We start from the raw sequence: 27,918 nt of genomic DNA on the forward strand, positions 1-27,918 counted from the left end.
TGGGGGAAGGCAAGGAGCATCAGAACTACGTTAAGTAACATTTATTCACATATAGGACATAACACTGGACAATACACAAAATACAAGACACTTAACTTATTAGAAGAGGCCGTCTGCCTCGTCGGCTACCATCACATACGATGTGTGTGGGGAGGGAAGGGTGTGCGCCATGATATGCGTGGGGAGGGTGCGCAATGATATATGTACGTGTGCATGACGTATGGAATACGCTTCCTACAGTAATGTATTTAAACGCAAGTTTCCCATAGTCATATTACAACAAGAAAACCCAAAATGTTTGTGACCCAAAATAGCTTCGCTATTAATTTTCTTGGTGGAAATGATTGTGGGCCCGCCAAACACAATAAACCCAATTGCATAACAAAATTGTTCATTTCTTATCAAGCTATTACAAAACAAAACAAAACAACAAAAAAAACATCGCTAGCCCTTAATTTTTAAAAAAAATGCATGCGTCTAACTTTTTGAAAATACAAAAAAGTTAAAAAAAATTTGTATCAAAAAGAATAAAGAAAATAATAGTTTTGCTTGATTTAAATTTAGATGAAAAAAAACGCCTCGTTTTGAAACTTTAGTGTTAACAAAAGCTATGTTATAAGTCATAAAGAGACAGAAGATGCATGAGCAATTACTTAATGCTAAAGAAATATCAAATTAAAAAGAAACGAAGACTGAAATCAATAAAAGCTGTAGGGAAAAAAATTATTTATTTTAAAAATTTCACTTACTTTGCTTGTAAATATTACACACAAGCTTTTTTATATGTGTCTTAATTTGTTGAGAAGAAAATAATGCTCATAAATGTTTTTTATATTTGTTTTCATTTATTTCATTCGTATTCGTTATAATTCTAGAACATTTTTCTATCATTTTTTTCAGAATTGCTGATTCAGCATTCAACTGAGAATCTTGCCGTAGAAGTTTTACTAAATCCTCACGTCAGCACATTGAAGCAATGCCTGAAAAATTTGCTGGCAGCCAACGTAGGCCACAAACATGTGATTCATGCCGGATATGCTTTCACAGGGTCCGGATCCTGGATTTTACAGGATGGAAATTTTTCTTATCAAAACTTAATGGACACTTTACAGGATGTAGACGTTCAAAAAGCGTTACGGCTACATCCAGGATGTACTATTCACATACATTGCATCCCAGAAGGACCTTGGGCTCAACCGGAAGAAAGAACTTCATCCGACATTCCAGAATCTCTTTATATTAATCCTGCCAAAAATGTGTCTGTTGTTCCTGGTTCAACCCATCTTATACAATGTTTAGATTCTGTGTTAAGGTTCCAACCCCTGACGGAGATGATGAAATCATCCCCAGTAGTAGGAAATATTAGATTTAATAGGCCAACCTTGTATGTATTCCCTGGAGGACAAGGAGATTGTGCTCTCTTTGGAGTAAGTGGATTCACCATGCTTATCGATGGTGGATTCAATCGAAAACCTTGTTTCTGGGAATTCATTCGCCACCTCGATAGGCTGGATGCCATTATGATAACGCGCCTTAACGAGAACAATGTGTGTGGAATTACGAACGTCATTCGTCGAAAAAGAGAAGGCAAACGAGTTTATCCTCAAGTAGGTTACGTTTTTTGTAATGTTGCTGAAGGAAAGAGTCCGACAAGTCCAGGCTCTTCTGGGCAAGACAGAGATCCTTTACTAGTAAGTGTTATAAAAGAAGGACGTGAATTTAGTGAAAATCTTCATCAATTGGGATTAAAGCCTCATAGATGTCTTCGGGATAGTTTAGCTGAACCCCTGACTCTTTTCCATAAAGTTGGACATGGGACTCTAGAAATGCATGTTTTAAGTCCACCAAAAGATAGCAAAGAAATGAAATTATTTTTCCAACAATGGACTTCCTATAAAGAACATTTTACCTCAAAAAAGTATACTGACGATGGAGAAATGCCTATTCCTTTATCACATGCCATGTCAATATGTGCTTTATTGATATGGAAACCATCTGATCCCTCAGATACAATTACAAGAGTTCTTTTACCTGGAAGTGCGCCACAAAGTAAAATTTTTGAGGGTTTAGAACACTTAAGTCACTTAGAAGAACTTAAATATAAAACTTGTAGTCAAATGTCATTAGGAATTAAATATGAAGAAAGGGTCAAAATTAAAACTACAAAGAAACATGTTGTTAAATCTTCCATCAAGCATAAAGCAGATTTTGTAAGACCTGCATCACCGACGAAACTAATTAGGGACAGTGATGAAATTAAAATTGTAAGAAGAAGAGCGGAATCACCAGTGAAGTCCATGACAGGATCTCCTGTTCGAAAAGTTAAGAAGATAACAAAAAAAGTTGAAGAGAAAAAATTCGTTGGTGTGAAAGATGAAATTGTTTCGAAAAAGATTGCATCAAAAGAAGTAAAAGCAACCAAAAAAATTAAGAAAAGTAATAAAGCTAAATTGCAAAAATTAAAAGATACTGCTGATAAACGGAGTTCAGAAATTCCTGATGTAGAAACTATAGAAACAGCAGGAGATACTATACAACAGACTGAAGGTGAAGATATGGAATCCTTGCTTGCCACAGAAGACGAAATGCTGAAAATTGAAAAAGATTTTGATACTCAAGCAGAAGAAAAAATACTACTTGAAGCTGTAGATCGTGAAAAATCTCCTTCTAAAATTGACGAAGCAGATATTAACTTAGATGATTCGCAAAAAGAGCGCGATGAAAAGGAAGAAAAAGCAAAGAGTGAAGAAAAATCAAAGGAAAAAGAGACAGAGGAAGACATTACGGAAACTGAACAGGAAGAAAAATTGAAAGAAAAAGAGATTGCTGAAGATAGTAAAGAAACAGAAAAAGAAGAAGAGAGAGAGATTGTTGATGATACTAAAGAAGTAGAACAAGAAGAAAAAGAAATAAAAGAAGAGAAAGTAGAAGACGGAAAAGAAATAAAAAGTAAAATTGAAAAAGAAACTAAAGAAGAAATAGAGGTAAAAGAAAGTGAAGATAAAAGTGGAGGCATTACCTTAATATTGAAAAAACCAACCGAAAGTGAATTAGAAACAAAATCTATATCCGACACTACAGAAGATGACAAAAAATCAACAGGTGGTGAAATGGACCAAATAATACCTTCTCCTTCCACAGAAGACAAATCACCGGAATTAGTTGAAACTGTTAAAAAAGTTTCACCTTCAGGTGAAAAGAAATTAGAATCTAAAACAACCGCGGAAAAAACACCGAGAAAAGTTAAAAAATCGAGTAAAATTTCAGCTCTTAAGTCAACAGTGTCTGCACCAAGTAAACTTCGAAAAGAACCTGAAATTCGAAAAACAGCTCCTAAAAAAGACAAACCTTTAGAAAAAGAAATTAAAAAATCAGGAGTTAAAAGTGTTAAAGCAATACCAAAAACTGTTAAAAAAGAAATCGTGAGTGAAAGTCCACTAAAAAAAGCTGAGGTTTCAAGAACAGCTGTGAAACCTAAAGAGTTGAAAACTATTCCCGCAATAAAAGAAGTTAAAGCTCCTGTGACTCTTAAAATATCTAAAAAAGCTGAACCAAAATTAATAAAATCAACTAGTGCAGCAGATGTAAAAACCAAAGTGTCTAAGGACGTGTCGATTAAGCGAATAACTGAAAGCAAACTCACCGCTAAACCCTCACTGTCAGTAAAAGAGAAAGATTCAACCACCTTACCAAAAAGTCCAGTTAAGAAACCCAAAGAAAAAATTCCTATATTGTCTCCGAAGAAAAAAGCCAAGCCACTCACAAGCACGCCAGCACGACCATCTAAACCTTCCAAGGACAAAACAAAGCCTAAGCCAGTGAAGCGACCCGGAAAAATGAAAGACATTACTCCGTCCGCAGAAGAAAAACTTTCACCCGAAATCAAGGGACCAATTGCACCGGAAGAATCGATTCCGTCCCAAGCTCCAGCAAAGGAAGTTGTTGATGAAGAGATGGCTCTAGAAGCTCCATCCAGTCCAAAAGAAACAGAAACTCAAGAATTACCGGAGGAATTAGCTGCTGAAATTCCGTCCTCACCAGTTGATGTTGATAAAGTCTCACTTGCAGAGTCAGAAGATAAGAGATCAGAAATAGGAGATGAAGGTATTGTTGAAACGCCCCATGAAGCAAAAGAGCCTGAAATTTTCGATGAACAAATGGTAGTAAAGGAAATTGAAGCTGTTGAAGCTGCTGTCGATGAGCTCATTGAAGGTATGCGAACTGAAATAGGTGAACCGAAACTTAAAAGCAAAATTGATCAAGAAGATGCAAAGGTTGAAAGTCCAGTTGAAGAGCTAGCAGTTTTAACGGAAGATAAAATTAAAACTCCAGCTGATATCGGAAGCGCAGAAGAAGAAATATCTGCTGAAGAAATTTCCGAGGGAATTGAAGAAGAAAAGTCAGCATTAGTTGAAGTTTCTAAGAAAGATATTTCATGGGAAAGTCTACAAGAATCAGTTGCAGCTTTAATTAATGTTGAAATAACCTATATCAAGGAAAATATTAAAAACAAGGGAATAAAACTAGACAATTACGAAACAGTCATATTCAGATACATATCAATGGATTTTGAAAAGCTATGCTTGACACCTACTGTTGAATCTGTAAGTAAATATGTAACATCAAATAAAGAAAATATTGTAAGAGTAATTTCTGAACAGTATGAAGCAGATACAGCAGACAAATCGGGTCTTGCAGATGAACCAGGTGAAAAACTTGAAGAGAAAATTTCCACAGAAGCAGATGAAATGACAGAGGAAGAAATTTCTATGAAAGCTAAAGCGATTGACGATATTTCGAAAAAAACGAGTGAAGTTGAAAAAGACACAATTGTTACTGAGCATAAAGAAATTGAAGGAATAGATATTTCCGAAAAAGCTGAAAGTGAAGTTCCTTCAGATGCAGAGAAACATGAAGCAATTTCAACAGAATCTGATAAAGAAATTCCAAGTGTTGATGCAAAAGACGAAAAAGAAATTCCTACAGAAACTGAAAAAGCTGTCGAAAAAATTTGCAAGGAAGATAAGGAATTTGAGGAAGAAACTCCCGTGGAAGCTGAGGAAACTGAAAAAGAAATTCCTACAAAAGTAGAACATGAGAAAGAAATTTCCACAGATGAGGAGAAAATTATAAAAGAAATTTCCACAGAAACTAAGAAAATTGAGGAAAAAATTACCACGAAAATTGAAGGAGATGAAGAAGAAATTCTTACCAAAGAAAAAATTCCCACAGAAGCAGCAAAATCTGAAGAAAAACTTATTATGGAAGCTGAGAAATTAGAAGATGAAACTTCCACGGAAGCTAGGAAAACTGAAGAAGAAACTCCCAGGGAGCCTGAGACAATTGAAAAAGAAATCCTCACTAAAACTGAAGTTAAAGAAGAAATAATACAAAAAGAAGAGGTTTCCACAAAAACTGATAAAATTAAAGAAGAAATTTCAAAAGTAACCGAGAAAGACGACGAAAAGATTCCTACGGAAACCGAAGAAGAAAAAATTTTGACAACTATTGAAAAAGAAGAAGTTTCTACGGATACCGAGGAACTGAAAAAGGAAACACGTGTGGAAGCTGAAAAAGTTGAAAAACAAATTCCCGCGGAAGCTGCGGGGGAAGAAGAAGCAGAAGATTCCATCTATGATGGTAAGGAAGAGGTCTCTATAGAATCTGAGAAACTAGAAAAAGAAGAAATGTCAGTGAAAACTGAAGAAGCAAAAATTCTTGCAGAAGATGGTAAGGAAGACATTTCTACAGAATCTAAAAAAATTGAAAAACAAATTTCCGCTGAAGAAATTCCTGAGATATCTGAAAAAGTTGGAGAAGAAGAAATATCTATAGAATCCAAAAAAATTGAAGACGTAAAACTTTTCATAAAAGATGAAGTAGAGACAATTTCTTCGGAAGTTAAGAAAGCTGAAAAAGAGCGTCTCGAAGAAAAGGAAAAATTGGAACAAGAAAGACTTCCAATTACTAAAAAAGAAGAAGAAATTTCTGTGTCTCCAGAACAAGTGAAAGAAATTGCTGCGACTCCAGAAGAAGAAAAAGAGATTATTATGGATTCCACACAACAAGTGGAAACTTCAGCTACTCCTGGCGAAATTGCTGCCATCGTACAAGAAAAAGAAATTTTGAAAACTCCCGAAAAAGCAAAAGAAATTACTAAGACTCCTGAAGAAGAGACTACTATCGTTTCTGAGCAAGAAAGTGAAATTGCTGTAACCACAGAACAAGAAAAAGAAGTTGTTTTAACTACTGAACAAGAAAAAGAATATATATCAGAAGAAGATTTCAAAAAATTAATTACTCCCGAAATTAAGAAAGAAATATCTTCTATAGCAAGAGAAATTGAAAACCTGTCATTAACTGATCCCCTAGAAATTATTATCAAGTTCGTTTATTTACTTCTTCAAGAAAGAGAAATTATACCGGAGGCTGACTCTCTGAAAAACTACATTATTAAATACAGAACTGAAATTATTACAAAAATACTTAACATCCACGGGAAAGAGCAAGAAGAAGAAGAAACTCCACAATTTAAGAAAGACAGTTTTACTGAATCAATGTTTGAGACCTTGATCACACCAGAAATAAAAAAAGAAGTTTCCACTATATCAAAAGAACTAAAAAACATTACTTTGGATGATCCTGAACAAGTTATTCTTAAGATCATTTACATGGTCTTAAACAATAAAGAAATTATTCCTGAACCAGAGTCTTTAATTAACTACATAATAAAATACAGAACTGAAATCATTACACTAATACAAGATCAATATGCGGCTGGAGAAGAAGATCAAGAGAAAAAAGAGATATCTCCTGAAGATGGCATTGAGGTAACTGAAGATATTAGTCCAACTCAAGAACCCGAGCCCGAAGGAACGATAAGTGAACAGCTTATTCACGAACAACTTACAAAGGAATCACTGAAGATCATTGATGAATTAGTGGAAGAACACAAGTCAGGAAATATGTCTAAAGAAGATTGTAAAAATATACTCTTATCAATACTGAGAGAAGAGCTCGAAAATAAAAAATTGCCAATAAATGAGGATACAATTAAAATGTACATAAATGAATATAGAACAGAGTTTATCAAAGTTTTAAGAAAAGAGTTCATGTCAGCAGCTGATACTAAGGTACTTGAAAAGGAAGAAATTCCTGTCACAGTCACGCTAGAAGAAGTGTCAACTAAAATTATAACAGAAAACTTAACGAGTGAATCTCGAAAAATTTTAAATGAGCTTATAAATGAACTTAAGCCAGAAAACGTATCAAAGACAGAGTTCGAGCAAATAATTTTAGAAACCTTAGAATTTGAATTACAAAACGAAAATTTGCCCTTAAAGAAAGACACAATTCTAACATATCTCACAGAATACAGAGTTAAATTTGTTACAATTTTAAAAGAAAAACAATTAACTATTATAGATGAACAAAAAGGTGCAGGAGCGTCAGAAGAACCAATTTCAGAAGAAATAGACATAACAATAGACAGTATTGAAAATCAATTGACAAGTGAATCATTGAAACTTATTGATGAGCTTATAGGTGAATGCAAAGTAGAAGACATGTCTCATGAATCATGCAAAAGTTTATTATTAGAAATCTTGATACAAGAACTACTGATGAGAAACCTACCCTTAAATAGTGAGGTGATTATTATGTATATAACTCAATATAAAGAAGAATTCGTCACACTTTTGAAAAAGAGATATTTAGAATTCACCACAGAGGAAGAAGAAGAACTAGAAGAACCAGCAAAAAAAGTTGCAGATGAATCGATTGATGAAGATTTAAAAAGCCCGAGAGAGGATACAAATATTCCAGAATCATTGGAATTAGAAGAAATAAGAAAGTTGATAAATCCCCAAACTCAAAAAATAATCGATTCGTTGGAAGAAAAAATTAAGTTAGGAGATACAACAAATGAAGAGTTTTGTGAAATGCTTCTTCAAGCTGTGCAGAAAATACGTATTGAACACAAAATAGAATACAACGAGGAATCATTGAGAAACTGTTTATCAAATTATGAAATAGAAATAATAAATATAATTACACAGCTATATCAGGACCGTGTTTCCCAAATTGAATCTAAAGAACTGCCAGAAACAGAAGTTGCACAAGTGATATCTTATGAAGAAATAAAACGTTTATCAACACCAGAAATAACCAAATTGATTACTTCTATGAAGAATGAAATTCAAATAAATATTCCAGAGGAAGAATTTCAGAACCTCCTTTATGATACTTTAATTGAGCTTATGCAGAAAGAATCTATACTTATAAACTCAATGAATATTCTAAACTGCATTATTCGTTTCAAAATTGAAATAATTAATCTAATTCTTAATCGATATAACGTCAAAGAATCGCTAGAAATCAGTGCAACTGGAGAAGTGCCAATTGACGAAATAGTTGCTTCTTCTCCTGTTGAAGTAATTGACTCTGAAAGTATGGAAGAAAAAATATCGTCATTTGAAATTAAAGCAACGGATATAAAACTTAGAGAAAAAACTCCCAGTCCAGAAAAAGAAGTATTAACAGAAGATGTTACCGAAAAATTAAAAAAAGAGCTACCATCAACAGCAGAAAAAGAAAAAATTACTTCAATTCAAAAAGTTGAAGAAACGATTGAAGAAATAACACCGATTCCTTCTGCATCAAGTGAAACCGAAAAACCTTTACAAGAGGAAACCGCAACAGAAATACGAGAAAAAACCCCAACTACCGTAAGAGAAATTATTCTGATTGATGGTGAGAAAAACGTTGAAGATGATGTTTCTCTAAAAGAGCCTGACACAGAAGCAGAAAAATATGAATCAATTGACGAAGTGCTTTTAACAGACAAGGAATTACAAACAAAAGAGATAATTAAAAAAGAATCACCAACAAAAGAAGATACTGAAAAAAAATCACCAACAAAGGAGGAAGTTGAGAAAGAATCACCAATAAAAGAGGATATTAAAAAAGAGTCACTTACAAAAGAGGACATCGAAAAAATATCACCTTCAAAAGGGGAAATTGAAATAGAATTACAAACGACAGAGGAAATGGAAGAAGAATCACAAACAAAAGAAGAAATTTTAAAAGCATCACTCACAAAAGAAGACAGGAAAAAAGAATCACCTACAAAAGAAGACATTGAAAAAGAATTACCAACAATCGAGGACATTAAAAAAGATTTATCATCTAAACAAGACATAGAAAAAGAATCTCCTACGGAAGAAGACATTAAAAAAGAATCTCCGACAAAAGAAGACATAGAAAAAGAATCTCCAACAAAAGAGTACATTGAAAAAGAACTATTTCCAAAAGAAGACGTTGAAAAGGAATCACCAAAAATAGAGGTTGTTGAAAAAGAATCACCAACAATCGAGGACATTAAAAAAGAACTACCATCTAAACAAGACGACGAAAAAGAATCACCAACAAAAGAAGAAGCTGAAAAAGAATTACCGACAAAAGAGGATATTAAAGACGAATTACCGACAAAAGAAGACATGGAAAAGGTATCTCCAACAAAAGAGGACATTGAAAAAGAATTACCAACAAAAGAGTATATTGAAAAAGAATCACCAACGAAAGAGGTTGTTGAAAAAGAATCAATAACAATCGAGGACATTAAAAAAGAATTGCCATCTAAACAAGACGACGAAAAAGAATCACCAACAAAAGAGGTTGTTGAAAAAGAATCACTAACAATCCAGGACATTAAAAAAGAATTACCATCTAAACAAGACGACGAAAAAGAATCACCAGCAAAAGAGGAAGCTGAAAAAGAATTACAGACAAAAGAGGATATTAAAAAAGAATCACCGACAAAAGAAGACATAGAAAAGGTATCTCCAACAAAAGAGATTGTTGAAAAAGAATCACCAACAAAAGAGGTTGCTGAAAAAGAATCACCAACAAAAGGGGTTGTTGAAAAAGAATCACCAACAATCGAGGACATTAAAAAAGAATTATCATCTAAACAAGATGACGAAAAAGAATCACCAACAAAAGAAGAAGCTGAAAAAGAATTACCGACAAAAGAGGATATTAAAAAAGAATCACCGACAAAAGAAGACATAGAAAAGGTATCTCCAACAAAAGAGATTGTTGAAAAAGAATCACCAACAAAAGAGGTTGCTGAAAAAGAATCACCAACAAAAGAGGTTGTTGAAAAAGAATCACCAACAATCGAGGACATTAAAAAAGAATTATCATCTAAACAAGATGACGAAAAAGAATCACCAACAAAAGAAGAAGCTGAAAAAGAATTACCGACAAAAGAGGATATTAAAAAAGAATCACCAACAAAAGAGGTTGTTGAAAAAGAATCACTAACAATCGAGGACATTAAAAAAGAATTACCATCTAAACAAGACGACGAAAAAGAATCACCAGCAAAAGAGGAAGCTGAAAAAGAATTACAGACAAAAGAGGATATTAAAAAAGAATCACCGACAAAAGAAGACATAGAAAAGGCATCTCCAACAAAAGAGATTGTTGAAAAAGAATCACCAACAAAAGAGGTTGTTGAAAAAGAATCACCAACAATCGAGGACATTAAAAAAGAATTGCCATCTAAACAAGACGACGAAAAAGAATCACCAACAAAAGAGGTTGTTGAAAAAGAATCACTAACAATCCAGGACATTAAAAAAGAATTGCCATCTAAACAAGACGACGAAAAAGAATCACCAACAAAAGAGGTTGTTGAAAAAGAATCACTAACAATCCAGGACATTAAAAAAGAATTACCATCTAAACAAGACGACGAAAAAGAATCACCAGCAAAAGAGGAAGCTGAAAAAGAATTACAGACAAAAGAGGATATTAAAAAGGAATCACCGACAAAAGAAGACATAGAAAAGGTATCTCCAACAAAAGAGATTGTTGAAAAAGAATCACCAACAAAAGAGGTTGTTGAAAAAGAATCACCAACAAAAGAGGTTGTTGAAAAAGAATCACCAACAAAAGAGGTTGTTGAAAAAGAATCACCAACAATCGAGGACATTAAAAAAGAATTATCATCTAAACAAGATGACGAAAAAGAATCACCAACAAAAGAAGAAGCTGAAAAAGAATTACCGACAAAAGAGGATATTAAAAAAGAATCACCGACAAAAGAAGACCTAGAAAAGGTATCTCCTACAAAAGAGGACATTGAAAAAGAATTACCAACAAAAGAGTATATTGAAAAAGAATCACCAACGAAAGAGGTTGTGGAAAAAGAATCACCAACAAAAGAGGTTGTTGAAAAAGAATCACTAACAATCCAGGACATTAAAAAAGAATTACCATCTAAACAAGACGACGAAAAAGAATCCCCAGCAAAAGTGGAAGCTGAAAAAGAATTACAGAAAAAAGAGGATATTAAAAAAGAATCACCGACAAAAGAAGACATAGAAAAGGTATCTCCAACAAAAGAGATTGTTGAAAAAGAATCACCAACAAAAGAGGTTGTTGAAAAAGAATCACCAACAATCGAGGACATTAAAAAACAATTATCATCTAAACAAGATGACGAAAAAGAATCACCAACAAAAGAAGAAGCTGAAAAAGAATTACCGACAAAAGAGGATATTAAAAATGAATCACTGACAAAAGAAGACCTAGAAAAGGTATCTCCAACAAAAGAGGACATTGAAAAAGAATTATTAACAAAAGAGTACATTGAAAAAGAATCTTCAACAAAAGAGAACACTGAAAAAGAATTATCAACAAAAGAGGATGTTGAAAAAGAATCACCGACGAAAGAAGACATAGAAAAGGTATCTCCAACCAAAGAAGACATTGGAAAAGAATTATCAACAAAAGAGTACATTGAAAAAGAATCGCCAACAAAAGAGGTTGCTGAAAAAGAATCACCAACAATCGAGGACATTAAAAAAGAATTACCATCTAAACAAGACGACGAAAAAGAATTACCAACAAAAGAGGAAGCTGAAAAAGAATTACAGACAAAAGAGGATATTAAAAAAGAATCACCGACAAAAGAAGACATAGGAAAGGTATCTCCAACCAAAGAAGACATTGGAAAAGAGTTACCAACACAAAAGTTTATTGAAAAAGAATCACCAACAAAAGAGGTTGTTGAAAAAGAATCACCAACAAAAGAGGTTGTTGAAAAAGAATCACCAACAAAAGAAGTTGTTGAAAAAGAATCACCAACAAAAGATGTTGTTGAAAAAGAATCACCAACAAAAGAGGATGTTGAAAAAGAATCACTAACAAAAGAGGTTGTTGAAAAAGAATCACCAACAATTGAGGACATTAAAAAAGATTTACCATCTAAACAAGATGACGAAAAAAAATCACCAACAAAAGAAGAAGCTGAAAAAGAATTACCAACAAAAGAGGATATTAAAAAAGAATCACCGACAAAAGAAGACATAGAAAAGGTATCTCCAACCAAAGAAGACATTGGAAAAGAGTTACCAACACAAAAGTACATTGAAAAAGAATCCCCAACAAAAGAGGTTGCTGAAAAAGAATCACCAACAATCGAGGACATTAAAAAAGAATTACTATCTAAACAAGACGACGAAAAGGAATTACAAACAAAAGAGGAAGCTGAAAAAGAATTACAGACAAAAGAGGATATTAAAAAAGAATCACCGACAAAAGAAGACATAGAAAAGGTATCTCCAACCAAAGAAGACATTGGAAAAGAGTTACCAACACAAAAGTACATTGAAAAAGAATCACCAACAAAAGAGGTTGCTGAAAAAGAATCACCAACAATCGAGGACATTAAAAAAGAATTACTATCTAAACAAGACGACGAAAAGGAATTACAAACAAAAGAGGAAGCTGAAAAAGAATTACAGACAAAAGAGGATATTAAAAAAGAATCACCGACAAAAGAAGACATAGAAAAGGTATCTCCAACCAAAGAAGACATTGGAAAAGAGTTACCAACACAAAAGTACATTGAAAAAGAATCACCAACAAAAGAGGTTGTTGGAAAAAAATCACCAACAATCGAGGACATTAAAAAAGAATTACCATCTAAACAAGATGACGAAAAAGAATCACCAACAAAAGAAGAAGCTGAAAAAGAATTATCGACAAAAGAGGATATTAAAAAAGAATCACCGACAAAAGAAGACATAGAAAAGGTATCCCCGACAAAAGAGGTCATTGAAAAAGAATTGCCAACAAAAGAGGTCATTGAAAAAAAATCCCCAACAAAGGAAGACAAAGAAGAAGAATCACCAACAAAAGAGGACATTGAAAAAGAATCACCTTCAAAACAGGTCACTGAAAAAAAATCCCCAACAACAGTGCATGCTGAAAAAGAATTACGAACAAAAGAGGACATTGAAAAAGAATCACCTTCAAAAGAAGACATACAAAAAGAATCACCTACAGAAGAGGTCATTGAAAAGAAGTTACCAACAAAAGAAGACCTAGAAGAAGAATCACCAACAAAAGAGGACACCGAAAAAGAATCACCTTCAAAACAGGTCACTGAAAAAAAATCCCCAACAACAGAGCATGTTGAAAAAGAATTACGAACAAAAGAGGACATTGAAAAAGGACCACCTTTAAAAGAAGAGATAGAAGAATCACCTACGGAAGAGGTCATTGAAAAAAAATCACCAACCAAAGAAAACCTAGAAGGAGATTCACCAACAAAAGAGGACATTGAAAAAGAATCACCTTCAAAACAGGTCACTGAAAAAAAATCCCCAACAGCAGAGCATGTTGAAAAAGAATTATCAAAAAAAGAGGATACTGAAAAAGAATCTCCTTCAAAAGAAGACATACAAAAAGAATCACCTACGGAAGAGGTCATTGAAAAGAAGTTACCAACAAAGGAAGACCTAGAAGAAGAATCACCAACAAAAGAGGACATCGAAAAAGAATCATCTTCAAAACAGGTCACTGAAAAAAAATCCCCAACAACAGAGCATATTGAAAAAGAATTACCAACAAAAGAGAACATTGAAAAAGGATCACCTTCGAAAGAAGAGATAGAAAAAGAATTACCTACGGAAGAGGTCATTGAAAGAAAATCACCAACAAAAGAAGACCTAAAAGAAGAATCACCAACAAAGGAGGACATCGAAAAAGAGTCACCTACAAAAAATCACATCGAAAGAGAAACAACTGCAGTAGAGGATGTTAAAAGAGAATCATTAACAAAAGAATTACCAAAAAGAGAGGACATTAAAAAAGAATCTCCAACAAAAGAGGATATTAAAAGAGAATCACCGACAAAAGAGGACACTGAAAAAGAATTGCAAAAAGAAGACAGTGAAAAAGTACCACCTACAGAAGAAGACATAAAAAAAGAATCACCATCGAAAGAGGACGTTGGAAGGGAATCAACAGAAAAGCAATTTTTAGAAAAAACATTATCTCCAAAAGAAAAAATAATTTCTACAGAAGAAGAGATGGAAAAAGTTTTGATAAAAACAACATCTCCATCACCTTCTAAAGAAACAGACGCAAAAGTAACGCTTACGGAAAGCATTTTACCTGAAGGGTTGAAGGAAGAATCGACCCTAGAACAAGCTATAGATATTCAGGACACTGATATAAAGGATGATGGAGCAGAAAAACTTCTCATGTCTGATGAAAAAAAAGTACTTTCAGAAATCACTAAACCAGATACTAAAGAAGCAGTGAAAAGTCCATCACCGACAATAAGTGAAAGCGAAACATTTATACAAGAAAAAAAAGAACAAGTTATGGAAATGGCCATATTTGCAGATCATGAACTTGAGTTATCAAAACCGAAAGCTGTTGTAAAATCGCCTTTATCAGAAGAAAAAGACATTATTCTTGAAGTGAGAGAAGAAGCAGCAGCAACCCCAATGTTATCAAAACCTTCGACTCCGATTGAAAAAATTGATTCTGAAAAAATTAAGGAATCTGCTATTTCTGAAACTGGGGCTGAACTTGAGACTGTTGATAAAACATTAACAGAGCTTTCTGATAAAGAGGAAAAACCATCAGAAAAGACAGCTGTTGAAGATATGATAAAAAAGACCCCATCTCTAATATTATCTAAAGAAGTTGTCTCTGATCAAATTGAAGAAAAAACAGAACTCGACTCAAAGTCTTTGATTCAAACACCCTCACCTCAAAAAGAGAAAGAAGAAAAAATTATTGTTGATAAAATTCAGAAAGCTGCGCCTTTTATTTCAAGTGAAGAAATTGTTCCTGAACTTGAAAAAAGTGTAATATCTCCCACTGCAAAAGAAACTGAAGATTCAAAACCAGAAGAAAGAGCTATTTCAGAAACTGGCGATTCGACTTCGACAGATAAAACGGATGTCCAGAAATCAGAAGATGAACCTACTCCAACTGAAGGTGCAGTTTCAGGTCACGAAGTGGAAATTAAAGAAAAAGAAGAATTATTAGTTTCAGAGGCTATTAAATCTCCGCTTGAAACTCCAGAAAAAGAAGCATCGTCACCTAAAGTGATCGCAAAAGAAAAAAAACCTTCACTTATTGAAACAGAAGAACCAAAGGACGTAGTGGAAAAGGCTGCGGAGGAAGTGTCTCCAACTATTGATGCAACAACAATTCATAAACTAGAGATTGAAAGTGCAAAAAAAAGTGAATCTATTCCCGATAGTGCAGACGTTCAAACAACCGATAAAACACCAGAAGAGATAACATTGTCCTCTATTGAAACAAAAGAATCAACTTCCATACAAAAAGATGTCGAAATAATTACAAAGGAACTATCACTTACTATAGATACCGTAAAAATTGAAAAACCAGATGATGAAATTGAAAAAGAAAGTGATTCCACTCCTGTTTCTAAAGACATTGAGACAACCGATAAAATATCGAAAGAGAAAACTCCATCGCCTGCTGAAACAAAAGAATCAAAGTTAGACGATACAGATCTTACCGAAAAGGTTACTGAGGAAGTGTCGCCAACAGCAGATATTACAACAATAAAAACACCAGAGGTTGAGGGTGAATCTACTCCTGTTCTTGAAGAGATTGAAAAAATTGGGGAAGTACAAGAACCAAAATTAGTTCAAAAAGATGTTACTGAAATGGTTGCAGAAGAAGTATCACCATCTTTAGATACTACAGCTATTGAAGAAACAGATATTGAAAGTACGAGGGCAAGCGAAACTACAGTCGACTTTGGTGATATTAAGGCAACCGATAAAACGTCAAAAGAGAAAACACCTTCTCCGACTGATATGAAAAAACCAACGTTTGAACAAAAAGATGTTCTCGAAAAGGTTACACCGAAAGTATCACCAACTGCCGATACTGATTCAATTACAAAGCTGGAAGCTATGGAAGGTGAATCTATCGCTGTCGATGAAGACATCGAAATTAAAGATAAAACACCAAAAGAAAAAACACCTTCACCAACTGAAACAAAAGAAGCAACATCAATGCAAACAGATGTTATTGAAACAGGTATAAAGGATGTATCACCGACTATGGATACTTCAAAAATTGAAAAACTAGAGATTGAAAGTGTAAAGGAAAGTAAATCTACTCTAGACACTGAGACGACCGATGAAACACCGAAAGAAAAATCAACATCTCCTTCAGAAACAAAAGAACCAACATTACTGCAAAAAGACGCTATCGAAAAAATTGCAGATAAAGAAATCGTGGCCGACGAAAAAGATGATGACGTGAAACTAGTTTTGCACGATACGAAGACAGTTGAAATAGATTCCCGAGAAAAAACACCTTCACCTGAAAAGATTGAAGTCGTTTTAAAAACGGAAGATGAAATAAGCAAAGAAGAAGCTATTTTACTTGAAAAATCTGAATCTGAAAGGGGTGAAATGGAAAAGATTTTGACAGATACGAAAACATCAACACCAGTAGAAAAAGAAACCAAAGATATTGAAAAATCACCACAAAAAGAAGAAGCAGCCTCACCAACGTCACTTGGGGAAGCAACAAAAGATGATAAGGAGTCAGAGGAAGCACCTTCGCTATCAATCGAAAAAAGTTCCACGCCTTCAGAAAAAGTAGGCATTGAAGAAAGGAAAGACACCGTTTCATCCGAAATAACTCAAGAACGTATTTCACGTGAGACAACGGATGAAAAATCACTTTCATCAACTCGTGACGAATTGTCAAAAACAGTAGCAAAGGATATCTCTAAATTATCGGAGGAGAAATCTCCGTCACCAATTGAACCGAATGTGCTAGATAGCAAAGTTAGGTCTGAAGAAAGTGAAAAAATAGTTTATTCACCTATTCAGTCAGAACTCAACTTAAAAGACCTTAAACATTTGGAAAAAACTTCGCTACCAGACAAAGATCAGCAGCAAGCTCCAATAGAAGATCAAATTGTTGAGGAATCTGTTACAAAAACACCCTCTCCAACTTTCGATGACAAAGTTGAGGATAAATGCATTACTGAAAAGACGATATCACCAGCTTCTCCAATATCCCAAAAATCTGATGCTATCGAAGAAGCCGTTTCTTTGAAATCTAAAGAAGAAATGTCTGATGAGGAAATCTTAGAAAAAGTGTCATCGTCTGAGAAATTTGAAGAAGCTGCTTCAATACAGGATGTAACAAAAGAAACATCTAAAACTTCCAGTTTTTCTGAAGATTTTTCGATTGAAACAAAACCATCCATTAGTGAGACTAAAACAAAAGCAACGTCCCTAATATTGACTACAGAACAAAAGATTTGTAAAGATGGTATCACGGAAGAAATAAAAGAGAGTTCTCCCTCTCCAGTTGTAGAAAAAATCACTTCATTACATGAAATTAAAATCAAAAGTGATACAAAAGAAAAATCTCCCATCTCTCCATCCAGTGAGAAAACTGAAAAGGAACTGAAAGACAAAACCCCAACACCTGATCATATTGACAAATCTGAACTAACCAAAGAAGATACAGTTGACGAAATTAAAGAAAAGTTAACTTTAACTTTAGAGAAAGAAGCTGAAGAGAAAAAGAAGGAAAAAACACCATCTCCAAGCTTAACCACAACTGAAGATTCAAAGATTGAAACTTTAGAAAAAGAAGAAGATAAACTTCATTCACCCGATAAAAGAAAAATTGATGAAAAAATATCTTCTCCAATTCTTGATAAAGAAGATTCAAATGCAACAAAGGTAGAAGAAGCACTTCCTTCATCAAAAGAAGAAATTAAAATTATAGATAAAGACATGTCTGATAAAGAAAAATCACCATCGCCAACTTTGGGCGAAAAGGCAGACTTAAGCCCAACGCAAATTATTGAAGAAGAAGACAAATCTTCAGTATCGCCTACGGAAACGCCAGCAGGATCAGAAAAAATAGAAATTAAAGAAATTGAGGAGAAAACACCTTCTCCAATAGAACCATCTGCAGCGAAAGAAATTACTGAAACTATCTTAGAAAAATCTGTTACTGAAAGTCTTACTGAAAAAGAACTAATATCTTCTGCTGCAAAAGAAGAAATTTCAAAAACAGAAAAAGAAATACGAGACAAAGTAAAGAGTGAAAAAACTATCACAATAAAAGAATCAACTGAAGAAAGTAAAACAAAATCATTTTCTCCAACTGAAGAAATTATAAAATCTAAAGAAGAAAAAAGTGAAGAAGAACAAAAAATATTAAAAACACCCGAGGCCGAATTCGAAAAAGAAAAACTTTCAGTATCGAGTGAACAATCAATAATCTCTGATAAAGAGAAAACCCCTTCTCCTTCTGACGAGATTAAAGCACCAAAAGAGGAAAAGTTCGCTGAATTAAAAGAAAAATCATCCTCTCCTACCCTTGAAACAGCTACAGGTGAAACAGAAGAGAAATCACCCACTTCAGAGGAAAGAGATGCAGAAAAAAAAGAGATTTTAAGTCATACTGTTTCTAAAGAAGAAATAACACAAAAATCACCAACTCCGACCAAAGAAACCAAAACTATTAGCAAAACAGAAGAGATAGAATCTCTTGTGCCTACCGTGATAAAAGAAGCTGGTGCAACTGATAAAGTTGACGAGAAAATAAAAGAAAAACTGGTTTCTCCGAAAACTCCCGAGATACCTACCTTGGCGGAAGATGAAAGTGCTTCTGAAACAAAAGATAAAGAACTTTTTCCATCTTTAGAAACACCCAAAACGGTTGGAAAAACAGTTGAAACTGTAACAGAACAACTATCGATGACATCAGATAAAGAAACAATTTTATCGCCTAAAGATATTGTCAAGCAAATTTCTAGTGATGAAAGTGGTGACTCTAAGAAAATTGAAATTGATTTGAAAACTCCCCATTCTCCAATTTTAACTGAAGAAATAAGTGTAGAGGGAAAAGTACTACCTGTAGCAGAGGAAAAATCTCCGTCATCAGATTTAAAGAAACTGCCTCCGGATTCAGAGAAAGATGTCATGCTTTCAGAAAAAATGATCACTCCAAAAGAACTGAAAGAGGATGCATTAAAAGAAAAAGCACCATCTCCCACTTCCGAATCGGAAGCAGTTATAGAAGAAAAAGAAACGTTGTCTCCAGTTAGCAAGAAAGCATCGTTATCTGATGAGGATGAATATATTCATAAAACTGAATCATCTTTAACAGAAGGACAAGAAGAAATTTCAACAAAAGATGTCAAAATTGTGACTGAGAAAACTATTTCCACATTTTCAACTGAAGAAAAATCAGTTCCCAAAAAACCAGACATTTTAATTACACAGAAAGAAAAATCCGCTGATCAAACAAAAACTGATTCTCCAGCATTAGATGATCATAAAACAGAAGAAACTACAACTTCAAAAATTATCGAAGTAGAAATAAGTACAACAGCAGAACAAGATGTAAGGTTTCAAGAAACTCTAATTACTGGTCGAAAAGAGGATGAAAAAATGACATCTCCTGAAAAAGTCGAACATACTATCTCGCCTTTACAGAAGGATGAAAAGCTATTGCCTTCAATAGATTCGAAAGAAAATGTTCCCATAACAACAATGAAAGAAAAAGATCTAACACAAGATATAAAAGGCAAATCCCCAGAGGAAAGAGAAACGATGGACGAATTTAAATCCCCAGCTACTGAAAAAGATATTGACGAAGAGGATATTTCAGTTGAGGAATCAAAGGAAGAAGCTGTTTGCCTTGATAAAGAAGGTGAACAAACTTCTCCAGCGAAACATCATGTACCCAAAGAACTTGAGAAACTTTCATCACCTTTAGATAATAAATTGCAAACAGTTACTGTTAGAGAATCATCTGATGATAGTTCGAAGGTGATTACTGAAATGAGCTTAGAAATGTTCCAACAATCATGCTTAGGAGAAGTTAAAACGCAAATTAAAGATTTTGCTTGTATTCTTGAAAGGTTAGGAGAAGCGACAGGCATTTCAAGCAATGATTGTGAAACAATTATACAAGAGATAGTTTTTGAAGAATTAAAACGAAAAGGATGGGTTATAAGCATCGTTAATATAATACGATATATAATTGAATATAAAACAGAAATTATCAGAATTTTGACTTTAAGAATTACTGAGATAAGATCAAAAGTTTTGGGCGAAAAAACTACTAAAGATATTATTGAACAAAAAGCAGCCATACTTTTAAAAAGTATAGTGGAAGCCGAAGATGATGAAATTTCCCCAATAGCTGAAAGTGTAATGGGAGACGACGTAGATATTCCTGATACAGATACTTACGAAACTAATTTAGTGGAACAGTTTTCCTCCCAATCTAAAGCTGAAGATGTATCAGTGGGTGAAACAGTAATATCAAAAACAGTTACAGAAATATCGACACGTAAGATAGTATATGAGAAACCTGAAGCAGAACAAGTGTTTAGGCATATTTTTGCCGAAACAGTTGTTGATGATGATGTTGAAGTTCTTCAGGATGAAGAAGTGAGCAGAGATGAAATAGTTACCTCCCTCTCCACAGAGAAACTGGATGATGCAGAAGGAGATAAACTAAAATATGATGACATGGAAACATCAGAATCTCCGAGACAGAAATTGATGTACATTGAAATAGAAGTTGAAGAATCAGTAACGACAACAACAGATGCATCAGCTGATACAGATGCTCCCGAAATACCGTTCGATGGGAAGTACAAAGAAAGCACTGAAGTGAAAGATGAAGATGCAACAGCTAAGCTGGGTTTGGAAAAACCCGCAGAAGAATTAAGTACAGGGGGAACTGATGATGAGTTTATCAGTGCTAAAACTTCAATTACTGATAAAGTTGAAAAACAAATGTTAACTTGTAAGGAAGTAGATTTGGAAGAATCAGCCACATCATCAGCCAGTATGTCTGGGAGTTATGAACTAATAGCAAAAGATGCGAATGAATCTGAATTAAAAGAGCTAGATGAATTCGAAGAAAAGCCATCAGAAATAGATGCAGAAGGTACGAAACAGAAAGCAGAAAAAATATTGGAAGAGCCCAATCTGGAGCAAATGACACCTATTTCGGATATCAGAATATCTTCTACTGCGAAGGACGAGAAATCAACACAAAGAGAAATTTCGGAAACGGTCTTATCTGCACCAGACCAAGAATTTAAAGATGACGAGCCCACACAATCAAAGACAATTGCACTGGATGAAACATATACACCAAAAGATGGTGAAACAGCTTTGACTACAAAAGAAACAGTTGTAAGTGCAGATGGGAGAACTATTACTACCACAACTGTCACTAAAATTACGAAATCAGAAGAAATAAGTGACAGCCCTTCTGTAACAAAATTGATTTCGGAGGCTGTTGATGGATCAAAAATTACTAAAACTATTACAACAACTGCCGTCAAAAAAGAAGTTCAGTCCTCAGAAGAAATTCAGGAGGCTGGTATAATTGAAGGAGAAACTCCTGTTCCAAAAGATTCAATTATTATTAAAGAAACTGTCACTACCACTTCTAGTGTAACAGAACATCCAGTCTCCAGTGACACAGTAATCTCTGAAGATACAAGAAAAGAGATTGAACCAGGCGGTCAGGTTCTTACTCATATTTCAGATACCATGACTCACGCAGCAGACACCATCGATAAAGAAAAGATTTCTGATGACGAAAGTGACTCTAAAATAAAACATACTATTTCAACAGAGACCATGAAAAAGACCGAAGACCAAGTCCATGAGATCGATATCAGAACCACTGTTCCATCGAAAGACAAAAGTCAAGTAAAAGAAATCACCAGCAGTAAAGAAGAAAGTTCAGATATGTTTAAAACTGCATTAGCATCAGATATAGAAAAAAGAAAGTCCACCGAACTCGAACAAACAGGTGATGAACTTCGGCAACCAACTAGTGATGAAGGTTTTGAAAAAGAAGAAAAAATCATGGAGAGTCAAACGACAACAATGCAGCAAACTTCGACTTCTGGTGATAGCTCAATTACAACCAAAACAATTACAACTTACAAAACGGAACAAATGAAAACTTTAGAAGATGAAAAATTATCATTCATAACAGATGAAAGTGGTGACATAAAAGTAAAAACAGATAAAGATATTTCCTCCATTGCTAAAGATGAATCAATGGTATCAATAATTAGTACTTCAAAAATCGATTTCGATGACAGTTGCAAAAAATCCCAACAAAGTGTCATAACTCGTGTCACCGAATTTATTTCATCTGATGCAATAGAAAGTGAAAAAATCGATATTGATGAAGAAATAATAGCACATGATGAAAGTTTAAGTTCTAAAGAAGCAGTTACTGTCATTGGCCACATACAGATAGAAGAAGAAACAAGTGGAAAAACATCACCAATAACAGAGAGACCATCAGATCAAGAGACAATTGTTGAAAGTGCTACAACTTACATTTCAAAAGAAATTCTACATGCAGGTGAAGTTGATATCGGTACTAAAAAGGAAACCGGTGACCTACCAAAGACATTAATACATGAAAGTTCCTATTCAATGACCGAATCACCGAAATCTTCTGCTCTTGAATCAAAGAGTCCCACTGTTATTGAGGAAAAAATAGAAATCTTACCAAAAGTAGAGAAGATAGAGAAAAGTGCCGCATATGTTAGTGATTCAGCTGTTGAAAGTGATGATGCATCTTTAGTATCTAAAAGAGTTACAGCCACTTATATAACGAAAGAAATATTGGCAGATGAAGAAGATGACGGAGATGATAAAGGGGCAAAGATACAAGAAGCTCTCGGAATAGAGAAACTGAAAGACGATTCTTCCTCTGTTGTAAGTGAAATTAGGGCTACGGAAAGTGAAGATGGACAAGTTATTAAAACTGTTATTACCTCCAGCGTGACAAAAGAACACTCACCAGATGAGACTTTAGAACAGAAAGAAATACAAAAACCCAAATTTAGTGATTCAATAATAATAGAAAAAGGCCACATAGAGACGAGTGAATCAGATGAGCAAGAAAAAACATTAACAACCGTTACCGAAACGTTTGGAGAAAGTGGAGAACATATAGTCACCCAATCTGTTGTAAAAAGCTATGTTTCGAAAAAAACACCGTCACCAGTTGAACCTGAAGCTGACGCTTCAACAGATCAAACAGAGTTAAGTCAAACCTCATCAAAAACAACAGAAAAAAGTGCCTCGGTTACGTCTACGCAAATTGCTGAAGACGGAGGAACCATAGTATCTAAAATTGTTACGATTACTTCTGAAGCAAAAGAACTATTTTTTACGGACTCTAGTGATACAGAAATAGATAGAGATGCTGAGTGTATTAAATCAGAGGAGATTGAAAAAGTAAGTGATCAATCGGCTAGTAAAGATATAACTATAGATGGAACATCGGAAATGGAAGCAATTAGTTCAACTTCCGTAGTGGAAAAACAGCCAAAAGATGAAACAATTACATCTTCTATAGTTGATGGTACATCTTCAGAAGAGTTTGGAGACGAAAGTAGGAAGATCATAACGAAAACGATAACATCAAAATCTGACGATGGTTCGACAACAACAGTTATTACTTCTAGTTATACAATAAGCGATTCCCCTCAAGAAAAAACTAGCATAGGCAGAAAATCCAGTCACAAAAGTGAAGAATTAAAAGATATTGAAAAATTAGTCGAAAAAACTGTTTCAGAAACTACAACCATAAAATCAGCTGAAAGTGATGTCTTAAAAGAAAAAAGAGAGGATATAAAAACTGTCACAACATTAGTGAGAGACGAGGAAGATGATTCAACAAAAATAGCAGTTACGAAAAGCACTGTTACTTCAAAAATAGAAACATTACATGAACCCTCTGAAAGCGATAGGGCTGAAACAGAGAGTTCATATGGAGATATTAAAACGAAAGTAATTTCAGAAAGCATTTCTTACAGCAAAGAAGCATCTAAAGATATTTCGCCATCAGAAGTAGACAGCGGGATAAGTGATGCATCAGTGACTACTAAAACAACTGAAGAAGTTAAAACAATTTCTTCAACACACATTGTTGGATCCAAAGATACGCCAGGGAAAGAAGAATCAGCAAAAGAAGCTCCAACAGCAAAAACTACTGCTGAAGCAAAATCAACTTCTACAGCTGAATCCTCAGAAATCATTTCTTCTTCAACCTTGAAATCTGAATCAGATGGTATAACACGAATCAAAGCGAAATCTTCATCGCTAAAAGAAGAATCAGGAGAAATTTTATCGAAAACAATCTCTAGTGTTTCCAGTTCAGCGTACACTGAATCAACGTCAGGTGAAGAAACAGAATCTCGTACTCATACTAAAGCTAGCACTGTAGAAATCATTTCCCCCTCCTCATCATCCATTACATTACTTCAACAAACAAAAAGTAGCTCTGAAACAACAAGTAAACAACAAAGTGATTCGGAGTCTATATGCTCTGAAACAATTTGTGAAACTACTGAGTATCGAACAATATCAGATGCATCTGGAGAAAGTGAAGTTCTAAAAACCACCATTCAAGAAAAAGGAGACTCTATTAAATCAGAAATGAAATTAATATCTGAAGAAAGTGTAGAACGTGAAAGCATGGAGAGTTCTAAGTTAACAACAGGAGCGAAGGACAAAACATCTAAAGAAAGCATAAGCTATGAGCATCAAATCAGCGAAGAATCAGAACAGAAATCATTCACAGAAGACACTATTGTTAAAAATGTAACTACCATGCAAAGTTCAGATGGAAAATATGAAGAGTCAGCAGAAACAGAATCACAGAAGAGCTCAGAAGAAACAAATATAAAATCATTTTCATCCAAAATTAAGGAAGAAAAAAGTGAAACAGTTGAAGGGATTAGTAAAACAAAGTCATCAATTGTAAGCACATCTGAAACAACAGAATCGCAAAGAGTCGTAGAAGACTCCAAAGATACATTCACAGAAGTCAGAACGTCCAAAATTATAACAGCAATACCAGAATCGGTAAAGCATTTTATACCTTCTCATACAAGATCGCCATCAGACGGAGAGTCATCTGATGATTCTCCTAAAAAACGATCTAAGAGAGTAGTAAAAAAAGTTATTGTTTTCCAAACTGATTCAGATTCATCTATTGAAGAAGTTTTAAAAGAAGAAAAAATAAGAGAGACTATAATGAAAGCTGGGGGTAAGGATACCAGCGCTGTAACAAAAATCATATCATCGGGTTCAACGGAGAACTTAGACGGCTTTAGCGCACAAGAAAATGTTATAAGAATTAAATCCCCCATCGAACCAAGCCAAAGTAGGGAAAGTAATATCGCAGAAGAAATCTCTTCTAGAAGTGAAACTTTCAGTGAAGAACTAGAACATGTTGCTTTTGATCCTTTTTCTTTAATTACGAAGCCAATTGAAGAAACATTCCGGAAGAAATTCCAAGAACAACAAACATCAAGTGTAATTCAAAGTACCAGCATGACTGCACCTACTCAAGATAGAAAGGAATCCACTCACACTAGTTTTATTGACCCCAAAGTAGCAACTGATGCTAAGAAACTTTTAATAAGTTCGATTCAATCTTCAACTGAAACTCATCAGCCTACGTCATCCGAAGAACCTGAAGCTTCAAGCTCTTCTTCAGCAGATAGACCAGCTAGTGAATCAAGATCAGAACGTACAGAAAGTGACGATCCGAATAATCAAAAATCATTCAGTTTAGACGAATGGGATAAACCAATGGGATTGCCTTCGCCTCCAGAGCCAATGGGATTTACATCTTTGACTAAACAAAACACAACACGTACAACGAAACCGGAAGGTGAATATAAATCTCAGGACGCAGTAGAGGAAGTAGTTAATTATCAAAATAATCAACAAATGTTTAACAATAGTGAAGATACAACACCAAATAAGGAAATCGATACAACACCAGAAAAAGAATCGCACACCTCTCACAAAACGGATGAAAAAAATATAGAACCTATCTATTTGGACCTAACTTATGTTCCTCATTTTGGCGATCCCCATTACAGTAACGTAGAATTTTTCAGACGAATCAGATCTCGGTATTATGTTTTCAGTGGTACAAAACCCAGTAAAGAAGTGTTCAATGCTCTGTTGGAAGCTAAACAAGACTGGAAAGATAAAGATGCTAAGGTAACAATCATTCCTACCTATGAAACAGACACTTTAGGCTACTGGATGGCTGTTAATCAAGAAGCTTTGATAGCAAACAATATTGACGTGGCGCCATCTGCCAGTAGATGCACAATCAATCTGCAAGACCACGAAACCAGCTGTTCTGCATATAGATTGGAACTGTAAAAAAAATGTTAAATGACTGACTCTCTTAATCTTGAAAAAGTACTTAATTTGCAGTGCAGGATACTGCAAAATCAATTCCTTTTTGAGAAGCTGTACGAAGAAAGGCGAAAGCCGGGGACTAGAATAACAAATTTGCTTTGACTCTCATTAAAGTAAAATTCATCCTAGGGGGCTTTCAATTTAGCGCTTATACTTTCATATAATGGAATAAGGCCTCGAAGGCAGATCCAGAAAAATAATGTGAGATAACTGACCCTTAGTGCCTAAAGCTGACGTGATATGAAGGAATGGACAAGTAAAAAATTAAAGAGAAAAAAAAACTTATATTCCATATTTATTTAAAATGTTCTGCGTTCAGAACTGTCATATGAGCTCAGGGGAAAAGGGGCTTAGTATTTAGTTTTACAGATACAACATATTATTTACTTCTTATTTCAAAACAAATACGTCTAAATCTTTTGATACTATAGATGTTTATATAGATCCAAAAAAAAAGTAAAATTTAAAACTAACATCGATTTAAAAATCTACATTTTAAGCTATGGAATCGTTGTTAACGAAATTCGAGAAGTAAATAATATTCGTTGGTTGTGATAATATGTTCATAATTCTCAAGAAATAACTAAGCCACTTTGGGGTAATAAATCTGTGCCAAGAGTGCAGAGAAATGTTATACAAGAAAACATGAGTAAAGGTTGTTAGTTTATCCTAGACGCTGAGATACTATATATATATTTTTCTTTGCCTAGTTCTAAACTACGAAATTAATATATAAATTGTTTGGGCTTACCATTGAACTATTCCTTTTCGTCCACTTTACGTATACTTCCGATTATTCCACGAATGTTCCAGTTGTGATTTAAGATGGAATGATGAGAACAAACTGTATTGTGAATCTGTGGTGCTTCTAAAAAAAAGGTTCAGTTAAGTTTTTCAACGTTCGATAATGTTTAAAGAAATTCCTAACAAAGAATATATTTTCAGTTGGATTTTCAAAACAACGTTACTTTCATTACGAGAAAATATATTATAATTTCATTTGGTTAGAAAACGTACAATGGTTTTGTTTTGATTTATACTTGAAAACATAATTTAACTGCCATATTTTTTTTTTCTCGTAGAAGCAGCTTATTATGAATCAAAACAATCTGTGATGTTTTCGTATAGTGTACAAAAATGTGTTTTGTGGCAACAAAGTGATTATGTTTAAATTGGAAAATTCATTTCTTTTCAAGGATGTTGACCCTGTTTTAATTGAACAAAAACAAATCTGATTAATGTTTTTGTATTTGAATTACAACAAAAATCCCATTAATCATATATTTAAAAAAAACAACCT

At 34.1% G+C, this 27,918-nt stretch overlaps 1 protein-coding gene across 2 annotated transcripts in view; it reads left to right on the plus strand.

The window, feature by feature from the left end:
• LOC107455881 (uncharacterized) overlaps positions 1 to 27,602 on the plus strand; it is an 86,744-nt gene extending 59,142 nt beyond the window's left edge. Inside the window, exons 3-4 of one of the 2 annotated variants that reach the window (XM_087167975.1) lie at positions 901 to 10,904; positions 10,965 to 27,602. In XM_087167975.1, the coding sequence (XP_087024101.1) occupies positions 901 to 10,904; positions 10,965 to 26,579 (25,619 nt within the window). In that variant the 3' untranslated portion in view covers positions 26,580 to 27,602. Of the gene's footprint in view, positions 1 to 900 lie in introns of both variants that reach the window. The other variant, XM_071183344.2, reaches the window with a different exon arrangement.
• The last annotated feature ends 316 nt before the right edge of the window (positions 27,603 to 27,918 follow it).

The sequence above is a fragment of the Parasteatoda tepidariorum genome, chromosome 7 (genome assembly GCF_982258835.1).
Source record: "Parasteatoda tepidariorum strain Cologne lab strain chromosome 7, Ptep-v5.0, whole genome shotgun sequence".
Lineage (NCBI taxonomy): Eukaryota > Metazoa > Arthropoda > Arachnida > Araneae > Theridiidae > Parasteatoda > Parasteatoda tepidariorum.